Below are 18,681 nucleotides of genomic sequence, written 5' to 3' on the forward strand. Positions count from 1 at the left end.
GTGCCACATGACAAGAGCTTTGACTCGGACGGCCGAGTGGGTTGACTTGGACCGTTGCCTCGGATGGTCCGAGGGAAGACTAGGGTTTCGAGCCGAGTGGCCGAATGGTAAGGGGCCGAGGGCCGATTCTGGGACTCGGCCCAAAAGCGACCGCTCGGACAAGCTGAACGTGGCATGACGAAAACAGCACGATGTCGATTTCGATCGATTCTTGGGATTTACACAATCATACCAAGCACAACCCTCCAAATCCTATCTAGAGGGATAGAGGAAGAGATTCATATACCTGAACAAGTCGGTGAGTGCGTCAGTGATGCGATCAAATCACACGGGCTGGAGCTCTCTAGCTCTCTCTCTCTCTCTCACTGAAATGGCACAAATGAGCTCTCTTTTGGCCCTTGGCTCTTATATGCCTTTCCAAATGTGGCGTTGACGCCCCCAATCGCTCTTTTGTCGATCTTAGGCCTCATTAGCGAGCATTTTGCGCATTTTACACGATTTTTTCCCTGTTTTGCCATGTTTTGAAACAGTAAACCCTACCCTTTTCCGGTTCGATTTTCTAACTCTAACCTACGCTAAATGCAACAAAAATCGAAGGCAAAAAACTGAAATAGATCCTCCATGCTTCCAATCATCAAACAACCAAAATATCCCAAAATACTTACTTGTTTTGAAGATTTAAAGCACTCAACTTCCTACATATCTCAAGCTCTGTTTCGGGGATGAATACCCTACTTCGATGCTCGATGTGAGGCGCGCAAGTGCTCAAGCTTGAATCCGTTAGTCCCGACAACGAAACCAAAATGTGGGAGCTTTCGCTCAACCGCCAAGACCCACGGACCGCTTATTATTTCAAGCGTTCCAAGCGAGCTCTAATGGCTATCTCTCACCTAGCCGACGCACCGTCGATCCTACGAGTGTAGTGAGCTTACCTTGATGCCCGATCGAGTACCCTTCTCTCTCTTACACTCCGGTAGCTCCACGATTCTTGATACTAGCTCAAGCATCCTCAAGCCTCCTCCATCTCCAAGCTCCATTCTCCATAGCCGCACGCGCAAGAGAAGAGAAAAGAAGAGAAGAGGAGATGGTGAAGAGCTTCACCCTCTTGATCCCTTACTCTCACACACACTCACTCCCTCACTCTCACACTCCCTCTCTCAAGAGCACACACAAGTAAGAAGGAGAGAAGAAGAAAGGAAGAAGAAGACTCCTTTTGCCACACACCAAAGAATGAGCTTCTCATTCACTTTTCAACTTTATATACAAAGCCCTAAATACTTTTTGGGCGGTCATTCCCTTTTCTCTCTTTTACACAGCCGGCTGTAGCCTAGGCCCTTTTTCCCATTTCCCACCATTCTAATTTATCCTATTCCCAACTAATGCATACACTTTGCACAGGAGCGAGCCTGGCACTCTTTTACACAGATTCGGGGCGCTTCCGCATTTTAATGGTGCACCTTTTTTCTCTTTCGTTGCCTTGGCCCGACACTGAAGCTTTCTGAGGATCGTGCCTGAACATTTGAATTTTTCAGGGATTGGTTGTCGGTCACTGCGTCTTTTTCTGCTTTTATCCTGCGCCTTTTTTGCTATTTCCCTTTTTTCCATTTTCCGCTCCTTTGTGCTGCGGAAACACAGTAACATAGAACTTCAAACTCCTATACTGAGCTGCACATGTCGACCTAGTTTTCAGACATGTCCGAAAACAACTATGGTTCCCCTGCACATTCTGATTCACATTACTATGAAACACTTGATCACATTTTAATAATGTCTGGGCCTTTATTGTTTTCAAATACTACACTTCAACTATGGTTATGCACTTTTCACCATCTTTTGTAATGTACAACATCACCATTCAAACACTTGGAAATAACCTTCTTCCATCTTTTGGGTGGGACCTAGCTTTGCACATGCATGCTTGCGATGCATGACTTGAGACCCCAATAGAAAAACAAGAATGCACAGTTCTACTCGTATCAGTCCCACCAGCAACATTCCAGGTCCTGCCATGCCTTTTTTTCCACTCTCATAGCATCAACCTTGCCTGCATCCTCTTGCCTGCCAGCATCAGAATAGATATTAGACATCAAAACATAAGCTGCAGGACATTTCTCATCCAACAGCAGTGCATATTCAAAGGCAAGTCTTCCTAGCTCCACATTGCCCAACTTTCGACAGGCACCTAACACAGAAAGCCACACCACAAGATCCACAAAAAATGGCATCTCCTTGACCACTGCTACCACCTTGTCCAGCTGACCAGCACGACCAAGAAGATCAATCATGCAAGTATGGTGCTCTAAAGTTGGAATGAAGCCAAAATCTTTCCACATGCTTTCAAAGAACATTTGGCCAGCATCCAGTAGACCTGTGTGACTGCATGCATTAAGCACACAGGTAAACGTGATGAAATCTGGCTTAAGACCCTCGTTCAGCATTTTTTTGAATGTATAGAAAACACTTTCAACCTTTCCAAGCTGGCCATATCCTGCAATTAATGCATTCCATGAAACCACATCTTGAATTGAAAGCTTGTCAAACACATCTTGTGCTTTTGCAACCAAGCCACATTTGGAATACATATCTACCAAAGCATTGCCAATAAAAGAGTCCTTCTCCAGCAACCCCTCTCTAATAATATCAGCATGTACAGCTCGGCCCTTGTCTATGGCCCCTATGCTACCACAAGCTTTCAAAATGCAGACAAATGTTACTGCATCTGGAGATGAACCTTCATGTTGCAATCGTTCAAAACAGTCCAGTGCTTCATCACCATGTCCAGTTTGAACATATCCTGTTATTAGTGCATTCCATGAGACTACATCTCGAGTAGGAAGTTTGTCAAAGACTTCTTGTGCTTTTGTGAGCATCCCACATTTGGCATACATATCTACCAACCCATTGCCAATGGAAATGTCTTTTTCCAACAAGCCCTCACTAACAATATCAGCATGTATTTCACGGCCCTTGTCTTGAGCTCGTATGCTGCCACAAGCTTTCAAAATCAAACGAAATGTGACTGCATTGGGAGACACATCCTCAAGTTTCATCCTTCCATAACAGTTCAGTGCCTCCTCACCATGCCCATGGTGGGCATATCCTGCAATCAGTGCACTCCATAAGACTACATCATGAACTGGAAGCTTGTCAAACACTTCTTGTGCTTTAGCAAGTAAGGCACATTTGGCATACATATCTACCAATGCAGTGCCAACAAACATGTCGTTCTCTATCTCCATATTGAGAGCACATGTGTGCATTTGTTGGCCTTTCTTTGTGGCTCCAAGGCTACCACAAGCTTTCAAGATGCTAACAAATGTTACTGGATCTGCAGCAACGCCCTCAAGTTGCATTTGCTCAAAGCAATCAAGTGCTTGTTCACAATGTCCATGGTGAGTATATCCCGATATTAGTGCACTCCAACTTACTATGTTCCGATCTGGAAGGTTGTGAAACACTTCTTGTGCCTTTGAAAGCAAGCCATTTTTTGCATAGACATCAATTAATGCCGTGCCAAGAGCAACATTATTTTCCAACAATCCCCTCCTAGAAATCTCCGCTTGAATGTTTGGGATCTTATCCATAGCTCCTGAGGTTCCACAAGCTTTCAAGATGCAAAGAAAAGTCACTGCATTTGGTGTTACACCCTTAATTTGCATCCTTTCAAAACATTCCAGTGCTTCCTCAAGATGCCCATAGTTTGTATATCCTGCAATTAGTGCACTCCATGAAACCACATTTGGTAAAGGAAGTTTGTCAAACACTTCTTGTGCTTTTGCAAGCAAACCGAGCTTGGCATACATGTCCAACAAAGCAGTGCCAATAAAAACATCTTTTTCTACTAACCCTAGCTTGTCAATATGAGAATGTATATCTTGGCCCTTGTCTATAGCTCCTATGCTAGCACAAGCTTTCAAGATGCTAACAAAGGTGACACCGTCCGGAGAGACACCCTCCAGTTGCATTCGCTCAAAACATTTGAGTGCTTGGCTACCATGTCCATATTGGCTATAGCCTGCAATTAATACACTCCACAACACTACATTACGAAGTGGAAGCTTGTCAAACACATCTTGTGCTCTTACAAGCAAGCCACATTTGACATATACATCAACCAATGCCGTGCCAACAGCCACATCTTTTTCTAGCAACCCCTTCATAGCAATCTCAGTATGAATTTCCCCAACCTTTTCTGTGGCTCCTATGCTGCCACAAGCTTTCAAAATGCAACGAAAGGTTACTGCATTTGGAGATACCCCATCAAGCTTCATCCACTCAAAACGCTTCAGTGCTTCTTCACCATGCCCGTGTTGTGTATAACCTTCAATTAGTGCACTCCAAGAGACCACATTCCGGAAAGGAAGCTTGTCAAACACATATTGTGCTTTTACAAGCAAGCCACATTTGCCATACATATCCACCAGTGCAGTGCCAAGGAATATGTCATTCTCCAGAAACCCTTTTCTAACAATATGAGCATGTATTTCTTGTCCCTTCCCTACAGCTCCTATGCTGCCACAAGCTTTTAGAATTTCAATATAGGTGGCAGTATCAGGAAAGACATCATCAAGTTGCATCAAATCGAAACATTTGAGAGCCTCCTGAGCATGCCCGTGCTGAACATACCCTGTAATTAATGCATTCCAAGCAGCAGCATTCCGAACAGGCAGGCTGTCGAATGCTTCTTTTGCTTTTGAAAGTGAACCACACTCGGCGTAGATACTGACCAGACGTCTGCCAGGCGAATCTGCAACTTTCAGCAACCTCTCACTGACAAGATCAGTGCCATCCCTACGCAGGTGATCATGGTCAGCACCATCCCTCAGTATAGTGACAAGGAAACACCAATCACTACCCTCGTCACTCGTGTCAGGCCGGATCAAATTCGGGCAATCCTTTCCCATCTCCCTTTGCTTCTGCTGTATCATCCCACCATAGTGACCATCTGCTTCCAGCACATCGTCTTCGTCTTCTGTTTTTCCTTCTTTGAACAAACTGTCGAATGCGTGCAGCCCTGTTTTGCTTGCATATTCTGAAGGGGCACTGGGATTGCAGCAGCCATCGGTCCATGATGACTGCTTGAAGGTTTGTTGCTTGAGATAATCTGGGGACTTGCGACGTGCCTGCGCAAGCAATACAGACATGCACTTTCATGTGTGTGTGTCTCTCTCTCTCAGACAGACACAGTTACAAGTGTATATATGTATGTGCGTATGAAAATGAATATATTTATCGATGTATGATATACTAGACAGACATGTATGTGCGTATGTAAACGAATATATTTATAGATGTATGTATGTATGTATGTATGTATACTAGGTGATGTATATACGTATGCGCACATGAAAACAAATATATTCATAGATATATGTATGTATGTATACTAGACGTTGCTCACCTATGAGAAGGGTATGTATACTAGGCAGACACTATTATAAATGTATATACACATGTGTGTATGTAAATGAATATATTTATAGATGTATGTATGTATGTATACTAGGCGCCGCTTGCCTATGAGCAGGGTTTGTAGAGTGCCTATCAAATAATGTTGCTCTCTCTCCTCTCTAAATATATTTCCCATTATCTATACCTTAGAACTTAAGCTTACTTCACAAAAGCATGAACCATTAGGGCTACTGGATGCTCTCTCTCTCTCTCTCTCTCAATTTACTTTTAAACTCAACAAAACTAATTTAAGTAACTTTTTGATTGATCACTCAATGGTTTAAAAGGTAATTGTCATATCCACACCACTTGAACTACCCCATAATCAAGAGAAACGCCCATATGTAGTCAACTTATATTCATTGGATGTGATCTTCACTTACATTTTGCACACTACTTGCACTTGATTAATGCTTTAAGTGCAAATGTAAGTATAGATTGTTGCAATTTAATGCATAGGACTTCAACTCATACCATAAATCGGAGAAAAACAAAGAAAAAAAGAGATAATTAAAATAGGTTTGGAATGCTTTGATTGCATGCAAGATGTGTGTGTGTGTGTTGAATTTATTACATGCCATGTAGGCTTAGGTTTCTCTTTTGTCGGGTCTGGTAGTTTTGAAAATAAGTAGTATAGATGTGATATGTATTTTATATGCACTGAGAGATAGATAGAGAAAGAGGCGAGAAGAGCTCACAACCAAGTTCTTGAAAAGGGTAAGTGTGTGTGTGTGTGTGTGTGTGTGTGTGTGTGTGTGTGTGTGTGTGTGTGTGTGTGTGTGTGTGTGTGTGTGTGTGTGTGTGTGTGTGTGTGTGTGTGTGTGTGTGTGTGTGTGTGTGTGTGTGTGTGTGTGTGTGTGTGTGTGTGTGTGTGTGTGTGTGTGTGTGTGTGTGATGAGGTTCTATACATGTATAGATGCATGTATGTATTTAAATAAATATACATGTGTACATATGTATATGTGATACATATTTTTATATGCACTAAGAGACAAAGAGAGACAGAGAGACTGAGAAATGAGGTTCCCTTAAGTGTGAATTTGAATGGTTACTTTGTGCTTAGCAGCTTTGTAGATGCTTTTGATACTTAGAAGCTAGATAATAGCCATAACTTAGAGTAGGCATCTGTAAAAGTCAAGTAAAAACTTAAAAAAGAGAGAGATCAACAATCAATAAGCCATGTTTACATGCTTCATAAATAAAATCTTAAAAATAAATGTTGTAAGTGGTTGCAAGGGATATTAACAAAACAAATCTCATGATACAAACATTTCATACCAATGTACTTTTTGAAGTGCATCCTTATAAACAATGTTTTTGGTAATATTTGTAGCATCTATGCTTTCTTCTAGTATGACTTGCACACAAGATGGCAATTTTACCCTTAAAAATGCTACATATAATTGGCCATGAATAAGGACCAGTGCCTTTAAATAAAGGCCAACAACAAACAAACTCTGGCCTTGTGACTTATTAATTGTCAAAACAAATGCTAGTTGTATAGAAAACTACATTTGTTTTATAGTAAATGAAAAATGCAAATTGCTACTAGGAATGGATGTGAAGCACACAAAAAATCAAAATAGCACCAAATAACAATCAAAGTTGAACTCCAATTTGTATAGATGCAGCTTTTTCTAAGCACAAAGTCCACTCATCATCACTTTGAAGCATTCCTTTTGCAATACAAGCCTCCTTACAATTATTATACACCACATTGTCAATAGTACACAAATCCTCAAAGGAAATACATCCGTTAGATATTGTTAGAAGCATTTGTATAAGTAGTAACACTCACTAGAGATGGGTGTGACAAAGTATATTTAACCAATAGTATTTTCACCTTTCCTTTTAGTCTAGATTTTTTGTTGTGCATTCCATACCCAAAACATCACAAAGTCTTGATAAAGAAGTTCTAGCCTCTAGATGAATTCTCTTGCATGCAAACCATTCAGTAAGAGTAGTTTTCTTGATATTCTCATTTTGCATGACATCGTATATATTATTCGTATATTAGAAAACCACAAAATTATCACTCAATAAGTGCACCTATAAGCATTGTATATCTGGCTTTTCATTATGTAGTGAAAAATCAAATATTTGCCAACATGCCTCAGAGGCATATATATATCATGAATCTAAATAGTTTTGGATCTCATCCACCTCATGAACATTTGTAAGATTCCATATTGAACCAATCCTAGTATAGAATTTAATGGTAGCACGATCATGCCCCTTACATATATACTTATATTAATATTTAACAACTATTGCAAGTGAACATACTTCCACATTTATATGAGTATTATATTTTTTACTCAAATGTGGATTGTATGGAACTACCCATCAATTGTCAACACTGTTCTTGATGTTCACAGTGTTTCCATCATCCTACCTTCTATAGACAGGGTAGATAGTGTCATCAACAATTGTCATACACAAGAACTTTTAAGGAAATATTTTAGTACACCAAGCATCACGCATGCACGGACTCTTAGGATTCATTAGGCATCACAATGTGTGAGCAAGATTTCATTATTCAATAACCACTAAAAATATAAAGAATAAAGTGACAATGATGGACATCAGCCACCTATAGTGCACATGTGTGTGATCATGGTGTGTGAAGTAAATACATGGCGATGTAGGCACACTTGCCTTTACCCCCAACAACCTCCCACTTAAAGGCGAATGTGCCTCTAGTGAGGAGAGAATAAGACAAAGTGGCAAAGTACAAATGTACATAAAGTACAATTGGATGAGAAATAGATGTTATCTCATCCTATACCCATCATTTTCCTAAGGAAGGCAAAATGTTCCGCTAAGAGACTTTTAGTGAGTAGAGCTACAAGATCCACGCCAATTGAGATCTTGACAAGCTCAACAAACTTGTCCTCTACCACCTTCTTAATGAAGTAATAGTGCACCTCAATGTGCTTTGTCTTTGCATTGAAGACCGAATTCTTGGCCAACTAAATAGCACTCATAGAATTCGAATACAATGCAGAAGTAATATTAATACTAAGGTTTATCTTATTAGATAGCTAACCATAGGGCCTCCTTACAAGCCTCTGTGGTTGCAACATACTCTGCCTTAGTAGAAGATAAGGCCATGCATTTTTGCACCCCAGACATCCAAGAAACAACACCTCAAGCAAAATTGAAGATATACCTAGAGGTGGACTTCTTACTATTTATATATCATGTATAGTCAGAGTTAGTGTAACCCACCACTATAGTATCCTAGCCACCATAGTGAATGCTCATATCTACAGTGCATTTTAGGTATCTCATTATACCCTTCATAGCATCCCAATGTCAATGGCTAGGTGTAGCCATAAAGTGTGCTATAACTTCCACTACAAATGCTATGTCTAGACTACTGGCTATCATGGCATACATCAAATTGCCTATTGTGGATGCAAAAAGGATCTTGGCCATCTTGGCCATTTGCTTATCTAACTGAGGATAATCTACCTGATTGACCTTCACATGGGAAGGTAAGGGACATCTAATAGGCCTAATATCATGCCTATAGGAGCACCCAAGGACTGTCTGTATGTGTAGCCCTTTTGTGATAAGTAAAGAATCCCCTTAAAGTGATTACGTGTGATGCGCATGCCAAGAATATGTAAGGCATATCCCATGTTCCTCATCTCAAAGCTCTTCTTAAGCCAACTTTCAAGGCATCCAACTCATCATGAGCTCTCCCATCAATCAACATATCATCCACAAAAGGCACCAAGATAATAAGGTTGCCCTCACGAGCCTTCTTTGTGTAGAGATACTAATCCATATCATTATGCTGAAAAGGAGAGAGTGTTTGAAGCCAACCTTACATTGAGTGAGTTTCCCACAAAGTGACTCATAAATAACATGGCTGCGGAGCAGAGTGGAGCAGCCCTGTTAACTTCATTCTAATAGGACTAGGTATCAATCCGAACTCCAAAAGCCAAACAAAGATGCCCATAGTTGCCAAGCAACCTAACAAGTATCATTTCGACAATGACCCATATAGTTTTGTAGAACAATTTGAGCATGTATGCGAGGTGAATGGCCTAACGGACCCTACTCAATGTGCACAACCTTTTGTTCTTTGCCTTGGGGATAAAGGACAGACATGGTACTCTAGTTTAGACAATGCCGAACAGAATAATTTCAACAACCTCAAGAGTCTCTTTATCAAGAGGTTCTTTGAGACAGGGTACTCATATAACCTTATTGTTCAACTGATGAACGTCAGTCAAAAGGATAAAGAGGACATTCAAGACTATGTCATCCACATGCGGAGTCTCTTTAAGAGAATGCCAGCTATACAAAGCGACCTAGCAAACAAGCGATCTCCACTGTGTTCATAAGTGGAATTTGAAGCAAAGAGCTTTACAAGGCCTTGGCGGTGGGCAATTTGAACCTACAAAGGGATGTACTAGCTAGGTCTTTGAAGCATACGAGTGGACAACTTGGTCAAAGAGAGAAACTCAAGGACCACAAGCTGAGATAGCACAACCTCAAGAACCTTAGAAAGAGCCATGACCACTAGTGTGAGATCAAGCTAGAGTGAGTGCCTAGGAGAATGGCAAGAATGTCAATCAGAGCTAGGAGTTGGGGGGTGGACATGAAGCTAGAGTTGGCCAAGCTTCAAGAGATGATGAGAAGTCCTACAAGGCCTCACATGCAATGCATGCATTGCGGAGGAAACCACATTCTGTCTGAGTGCATGGATCCTAGATCCAAACCACCATGTGCCAATTGTGATGGGTTTGACCATGATGCAATGCATTGCTAATTGCCGAGGTGGTTGCCATACACACAGTCATACAATTAGCCTTACTACCTAGGGAATAGACCATAGATGCTCCAGCGCATTATATCAAGTAGCCAAATGAGGAAGAGGCATACACCATTGGGCATCCTCAAGAATCATCAAATAAAGGTGGCTAGCTTGCAGTTCAAGGCAAGTTTTATTGTATTGAGAATGTCAGAAGTTGGAGATTCTTATCACATGCTCCTAAGAAGACCGTGGTTCAAACTTGCCAAGTTGAGGTAGGATGGGGGGCTAATTATTTATGCATCCCTAGAGGATTTAAAGAGATTAGATTATCTATTGTTACTAAAGTAATCATAAGGAATACTTCCAGACCTATGGGAGCTCAAACAATCAATCTTATTGACAAAGTGGAAGACGATGAGGAGATACTATTTATTTAGACAAACCCTTCAATAGTTCCAACATTTGAGATAGATATTGGTAGAATCATTTAAGGGTAGCAAGAGCACCATTGAATTACTGGAAACACACTTCCTAAACAACAAATTGTTCAACCTCTAGATCAAACTTGGTCAGGAGTACAACATCCTAAATGTTATTTTATAGGAGAAGGGCTTACTGGATTTTAGAAGAGGTTAGCAAGTAAGGAGTTTATGGTGTTTCAAGACCCTAGAACCAGTCATCCTAAACCTAGGCAGTAAGGGAAACCTAAAATCAACAAATTGAGGAGAACTAGTGTATGGATAGTTCTGATGTGCAAGATGAGGAAGGACTTGTAACGTGCCACTTGCTTTCCTTAGCAGTATGTTCTTAGTAGCCCATCAAGAGATGTCCTAGGAAGTGCCTTCTGGGATTTTGGTAAAACCCCTCAGAGTTTACTAACTAGGCTCACTTGAGTCTAACCCATAGTGGAAGTTTTGGCCACTCCCATGAGGATCGACTTGAGTTTTTTTGGTCAAATCTATTACTAATAGCTGATTAGTATTAGTAGATTCTAAAGTGATGTGAGTTAGGCTCTCTGGTTTCTAATGGTCCATCAAGTGCGATTTTTATTCCTTCTTAGGAAAGCTCTCGGCTTACCGAGACCACATACCCATAGGTCTGGATCCGCGTCGGGGGTCCATCCTTCCGCTTCTCTCGACAGCATAGTTTTAGGTACCTAATTATCTACCACTTTAGGTTCAATATATAAAAACAACTTCTTTGAATTATCTCCTGATACAAATTTGTTCCATGCCTTAATTCAGGACACAAAAACAGAGTAAAGCAATTCCTTCTTAATAGTTCCTTTTAGAAAAATGATATTTTACAAATATTTTCTTGTTCGAAGGTATTATTTTGTCCAAGATCCGTTCCCCAACTAGTATTGGAACTTCCAAGACACAGTTTGGAAATCGAAGGGTAGTTGGCAGTTCATAAGAGCCTAAAGAATTTATGACCAGAGCCCCTTGGTATCCTTACCTCCTTCTGCCTAGAGTTTCCTAAGACAAGACCATTCGCATGTTATGATTGGTCTATACTCACTGACGCGAAACAAAAAGTAAAACCCCTTGGAGTAGGTTTAATTCATGTTGGCCTTGGGGAGGTCTAGCGCCATTAAGAACATTGCCTTAGTTGGCGTTCTGTTCTCACTAGAATACTGCCTTAATAGACAATCTGTACTTAGTTAGCCATATTTTAGCCTAATGATTTTTTAAAAGATCAGTATCTAGCTTACAATCACAGCCATCTTTATTTTGAATGCATTATACACAAACTTTTAACAAGTTTATTTCCAAGATAAATCTTTTTTTTCCAAAAATTAATAATCATTGAGACAAATTAGCATAAGTGGAAATACTTAATAGCATTGAGAAAATTTAGCATAAGTGGAAAAATTAGTGTAAGTGGCAATACTTAATAACATCGAGATAAATTAGCATAAGTGGAAAAATTAACGTAAGTGGCAATACCTTCCAATAGTCTTCCTGGATTTCCCCTTCCTTCTTGGGGATTAGTTTTGACTAAATCTAAGAAAGAATTTTATACTTGAGGATAACTCCCTTGGAGTTTTGTGGGTCTTTGCCCGCAATAAAAGAAAATCTTGGTGGTTAGTTTAATTACGAACAATATCCTTTGGCAATTTCATTTCAAGGTCTCTTATATACTGAGGATTAGTGTCCATGATTACCTATCAGAGATTTCGTTTGATCAACACAAAAATTAGAAATATTAAATCTTTTAGGGACACAGTACCTTCCTTGTACTTGCTTAGGTTCATTTTGTACAGACCCAAGTTACCCCTTGGAATTCGTGGTTAAGAATTCCTCAAAGAAATTATATGCAGGAATCGAATTAAAAATTATTTTTATGCATGTAGGTTTTGTTGCCTATTCATGGAATAAAGGCTTACTAGTTGTTTTCATATAGGAAAAATAGTGCTTGAGGATTCATGATGGGTGCTTGGTTGATGGTATTCGTGGCTTCATTTGTAATCCCTATACTTGCCATTTCATTTGTAGTAATTATGTCCGCAGCGTTATTGCCAACTCCTGCCTTCACAACCTTCATAACTTTCTTCTTCGGGGCCATGGTCTTTAATCGAGAGATCACAAAAAGGGCGAATTTGGCGAAGGAGCTTGGGGATATTTAGATTGACAGAATTTTGATTGACCGGGAGGGGGAGGGGAGGTGATCACCAAGAATTTCGAGAAATCGAGAAGAGTCTTGATTCCACAGGAAAATAGGATAGAAGGGATGGAGGAATTGAATTTGAGAGCTCACGGAGTATCCTCCTTGTCTTCTTGATGAGAAATTCTCATGCTTGCGCTTCTCTTGCCCCACTCCCTCTTGCTCTATACTCCTAAGAAGGGCCTCTCCCCTCTTGGTTAGATTGCCCTCAATGGCTCCCCATGCCTTGTATTTATAGCTAAATTGAAGAAGAAGGGTTGTGGCTATGAAGAATAGCTCTTTATGGAGGGGATCTTGGAAAAATGAGCAAAACAAAGCTTCCAAGATGCAATATGATGCTGGCGATTTGATCTTTGAGGTCTAGAGAGGCTACCAAAGATGCCATGACTGATTCACTTGGCTCTTGGATGATCTTGCTTCATCCCGAGGCTCTCATCAAATTGAGAAGAGGGATAGATTACTAGAGTTAATTGCTGAATCTCTTGAGCTGAATTCAAGCTTTTAGGTATAGAATCAGAGATGCCAAATTGGGGGGGGGGATAGTGTGCCGTTTTTTTTCCCGTAAAAAAAGGGGGGGGGGAGGTAGCCAGATCATCGTTACATTCCTCTCTTCCTTCTATTTTCTCAAGATTTTTTAAACTTTAAGGCTTAAAGCTTTTGTGATTTATCTCTACTTACCAAGTTTTAAATGTGTGTAGTCGAATTCGACTTATGGCTCCTAACTCTCATTCATGTGATCACTTCCGTGTGATGGATGGCTACCATCTTTGTTAATCCAAGAAAATGTTGGGTTACAATCCTTGGGTTTTTTTTGCTCAAGATATTCTCTATTTAATGATTTTTAAGTTCTTCAAGTCCACAAGTCGAGAACATTTTAAATTAAAGTTGGAATATCACATCCTCTCCCCCTTAGAGGAATTGAGATGTCCTCATATCGAATGAAACTAGGGATATTGGTTACATAGTGATTCATGGTCAATCCAAGTGGCATCCTCTTCAAGGTAGTCTTTCCACTGGATGAGATATTCTTGTCAAGCATATTTTTTGTTGAAGTTTGAGGACTTCTTGATTGGGCATTACAATTTGTTGGTCGTTTAGTACATGGTCTAGGTTAGGAACATATGCTTTCAATAGACTGATATGAATTACATTATGTATTTTCAAGTTATGTGTCTCCAAAACGCGATTGCGGGTGTTCTTGTAGTCGTGTGCGTTAGTGGGTGTCTTCATGCCGCGTCCAAGGGCTATTAAGCAAGTGTTCACATGCGCAGACGTGCGTGCCCCCTTGTTCGTGCGGTGGTGCGGACATTAGCAACCGTTTACACGCCGTAGCCATTCCTATGCAGTTCTAATGTGCTACAGCTATTCACATGTAATTTTCAAACCCGAACACATTAAAAATCCATTAAAAATACCAAAAACCATAAAATATTTTTTAAAAAAATAAAAATATATAAAAATTAAAAAACATAGAAAAATAGCTGAAAACTTCTTAATCAATTGCTACTTTTTGGAATCATTTTTCTTTGTTGAACACACATGAATAAATGATAGAAAATATTATAAAAATTTCAAACTCCTTTCACAATTTATAAAAATAAAAAAACAATTTAAAAATAAAAAAACAAAAAACAAAAATTTTCCACACACCCTTTCACATGTTTTTCAATATTTCATGAGCTTACATTGCCTATATAAATGCTAAAGTCATTTAAAGAGGAAAAAAAACCAACAAAACACCACAAAAAAAATCAAACAAAAACAAAAACCCCAAATCCAATAGCTAATTCATTCACACTCATTTTGAAATTTCACACATCACTTGAAAAACAAAACGGTCCAAATGCCTCCACACATAAACTTTTTTAAAAAAAGAGAGAAAAAAAAGAACAAACAACAAACAAAAAAATAACAATCACAAACACACAACCTAAAAACCAATCTTATCTACATTTTTGACCCTTCCACCACCCATCTCCAGCATTTAAAAAAAAAACAAAACATAAACACCAAACTAAAACAAAACCAAACACATAACTTTAATGTTAAATGAAACACCCCACCCAAAATCCTACTAAATGGCCGATAAATCTTAAAACAGACCCATAAAAGTTTTCCAATCCCCCTTCCCTAACGATGTGATTATCCACATTGCACAAATCCCCCATCTTTTTCTTTGGTATATAATGGTATTCATCTTTTGGTTTATATTTGACAGGAGGCAGATTGTTCCCTAGTTGACTTGCTGTTACCACTTGTAGATTTTGTTTCTCTTTTGTGCGGATTCTTTGGATGCAGAGTGTGTTTTAGACCTTGCGAGTGTCCACCCACCGCCAGGTTCCTTTCCTTTTTCCCTCTCCCATGTGCACCATAATACACCATTAATTGTAATTTAAAATCTATCGACCATTGCACCCACCAAATGAATACACTACACATCATAAATTGTAATTAAAGTGAACCCGATCGTTCATTATAAAAGGAACTCCGCCATTGCATGAGCAATGTTGCACCATAACCCATGTAATTTGTAAATTAAAATCCATTCATAGTGCACGCACACACGGGCTCTAGACACATTTAAATTGTAATTAAAATAAACCCCCCAAAGTCACGCATGTATGCACTTTGTGTCAATATATCATATAATTGTAAAAATGAACTGCATTTTTAGAGACCCCCAATCCAGTCAGTTAGTTAATTTTTCAGAGTGGAGTTGGGTTACGAAATTGATCCACCATGTATTAAGGGTTTCATTAAAAATGAAATGCAAACTAAATTTTCATTGATTAAAATGAATGCGATAGTGATCACCCACTTACTTCACTGCACTTTAGGTATACACTCAATGATTATGGGGATTGGGATTCCTTAGTCTAGAAGTCGGTCATATTTGTCCATGATGGTTTGAGTCGGTCATTCTGTTTTCAATCATGGGCTACGATATGCTGGAACTTATATATTTCTTTTAGCGTGCTTGATTACGGGGATTAGGGTGCTTGATTGTCATGCATATCACAAAGTTTTTGGTCGCATATGTGTGTAGGTCATGTTGAATTTTTTTCGTAGGTTGTGGTTTGTTTGAGGAAGTTTGGTCCATTCTTGTTTTTTTTTTCCCCTATTGTGATTTTTCTGTGATATCCTTCTTAGATGTGATTTTGTTTGGGTTTTCAAGAATTTTTCCTATTTTTCCTTGGTTGTGTGTGTGTGTGGACATCTTGTGTAGTCTGAATGGCATCATCTTACTCTACTCCCCCACTTGTGATCCAGCATGTGCCATTGCTGGTACATGATTATTCCCTCCTTTTGGATATGGATTGTATTCGTCGTGCTGGTCTTCGTCCTTTTGTGGCCCTGAAGTTTCCGCCAATGGATAACAAGCTTTGCTACTCCTTCCTGGCATCATACAAGAGCCAATCTGGCGGCTTGGTTTGTAAGCGACGCTTCTGCTTATCCATAGCCAACATCAGAGATGCGTTGTGTTTGCCTCTTTCAGCTTCTTTTGTCCCTAGTGGAAACCAATTATTGACGGTTGAAGACATCTACCCCTCTGGTATCAAGTAAGGTTATTACCAATTCTAGGGTTTCTGTTGCTCCTATCGCCTCCCCGATATGGAAGCAACTACGCCAATTTCTACAATACAAATTTATGTCGGGGAAAGCATGCGTCTAAATGTCTCGACAAGGAACTTTTCACTGCTTCTGTTTGGATCTTGGAAGGGGCTAAATTTAATTGGTCAGCCTTCATGTTGGCCAAGATGGATCAACATTTCCAAAGAGTCAGAAAAGGTCAGGGCAGTAATGTGTCTTATGGTGCTTTCCTTCAGAAGATTATCACTCTTGCCCCTCCTTCTAGTGGTATGGTATGCTAGTGGTTGATCCTGCTCCTCTTCCAAAGCAGCCACTATCTTGTGTTCCATCCCCTCCCCCATTACAAGCAGAGGATGAACCCCCTCCAAGATTTTCCTGAATTAAGTGCCAACATATTAAAGGGCCACCTAGTCCCTATGCAGTATTAGCTATAGATCCTCTGGTCAAGGATACTACTCCTATTTCTAGCAGTTCACTTCTTGTGTTACTCTTATGTCCTAACCTATTTGCAGCCCAGAGGGATGGACAACTAGATCAATAGATTCCTGCTTCCTTACATGCATTGCTTTCTCATATAGTTTTTGGTGTCGAGTCTACATTGGAGACCTCCCTTATGTCTTGTCTTCAATCTGTTTACACATGAGTGTATACTTCCTTACAAGACAAGGTGGATTCATTGACCAATTGGTTGAGTAAAGCATTGGAGGATTTAGCATCAGAAAGAGCTACCCTGAGTGACATTGATAAGCAGATGACTAAGGTGACTGTTTTGATGGATAACTAGAAAGCCAAAATTCAAGAGCTGGAAGCTAAAGAAGCCACATTAGAAGCTGAGAATCTATCCTTAACGGCTGACAAAAATGCAGCTCTTGAGGAGATGTTAGAGACAACTTGTAAATTGGAAACTTGTGAAGGTCAAATGCAGCATTCCCAAGAAACTGTTGAGGCCCAAAAGAAGCTTATTGAGGAGCTTAATCAGAAAGTTGCCACTCTTTCTATTCCTCCTCTAGCCCCTGTAGTTTCTTCAGTCATATCTTCTAGGGAGGAGTTTGACCAATTGCATCATAAAGCTAAGCTGTGTGATGGATTTGCTGCTAAAGTAGAATGCCTCCAACAACACATGAATTTTGTGCAGGAAGATTTTATTCACTATACTGGCTTGGTGTCACCACCTCCTTCCGTTTGGGTTAAATATCATCAACACAGAATTGCCTTATACATATCCTTAACCAATGTGGATTTGGAATCTCCAGAGGATAAGTGGTCAAATCTCTGGTTTGTATATTTGTTGAGAGTTGTTTTTGATAGATTTGTGGATGAGTTGGTTTCCCATGAAGTTCAGTTATTATCTTTTATGTATCTTATCGGCCATTTGCATATCCCTGATGAGGAAGATCTAAATGTTTATGTGGGGGATGTGATCTTGCAAGCTGTTATGTAAGTGCATTCAGTGGAGCTTTTGCTAGCAGAGAGTTTGAAGACTTATCATGAGCAGACATCTTGGTGTAAAGGACTTTGGAGATTGTTGCTTTAGAACCTCGTCGTCTCAATAGTGTATTCCATAAATTTGATATCCAGCCTTTACAATCTCAATTATTGAGCTTTCTTGCTGATCATCCATTATTTACTAATTCCTTTTTCCAGGATCTTCATTTTCATTGTTCTTTCTATCCATTGGATCTTGCAAATCTTTTGTCTTATTCCCTCATGTCCTATCGTTTTTCTTTATATGTTTCTCTTCTTTCGTCTAAACCTGAAACCATTCCTCTTTTATCTTTTACCCCTTCTAGGTCGCCTCACATTCCTGTGTTTACCATTTGTCCTTTTATTGCTGATCCCACGATATCTCCTACCTCTTCTGAACCTCTTCCTACCATTCCTATTCCTTCTATTTTTTTGGCAGATTCCTTTTAAACCTTTTTGATGCATTCTCCATCTTTTCCACCTTCCTTATCACTTCATTTACCCTCATTTTATGACTTATCTTCTCCTCCGTTACAAATTTCTCCTCTTATTCCATTGCCCTCTCCATCTGATTACATTAACCTTCCTCCCTAGATAGTGCTGGATACACTTGGATATGACAATGACATTCTTTGTTGATGACAATGGACGCTGTATGATTCTGTGATAGGACTGGTGTTTAATTGGCCTTTTATTCCAGGGACCTCGGATATGTATTTGGCATGTTTGAATTCTAA

The 18,681-nt window shown here is 39.7% G+C and overlaps 1 protein-coding gene across 1 annotated transcript; it reads right to left on the reverse strand.

Annotated features, from left to right (window-relative positions):
* Positions 1-1,220: 1,220 nt before the first annotated feature.
* On the reverse strand, positions 1,221-5,234 carry LOC148041539 (pentatricopeptide repeat-containing protein At2g03380, mitochondrial-like). The gene has a single exon (XM_087680639.1). The coding sequence runs from the start codon at positions 5,142-5,144 to the stop codon at positions 1,977-1,979; it is 3,168 nt and encodes a 1,055-aa protein (XP_087536765.1). The 5' UTR covers positions 5,145-5,234; the 3' UTR covers positions 1,221-1,976.
* Positions 5,235-18,681: the final 13,447 nt, after the last annotated feature.

Source organism: Lygodium microphyllum, chromosome 1, assembly GCF_053477565.2.
Source record: "Lygodium microphyllum isolate KBCC chromosome 1, Lygodium_microphyllum_v1.1.10, whole genome shotgun sequence".
NCBI lineage: Eukaryota > Viridiplantae > Streptophyta > Polypodiopsida > Schizaeales > Lygodiaceae > Lygodium > Lygodium microphyllum.

Coding starts and splice junctions, on each gene's coding strand:
- LOC148041539 (XM_087680639.1), bottom strand. CDS start 5,144: ATGTCTGTATTGCTTGCGCAGGCACGTCGCAAGTCCCCAGATTATCTC.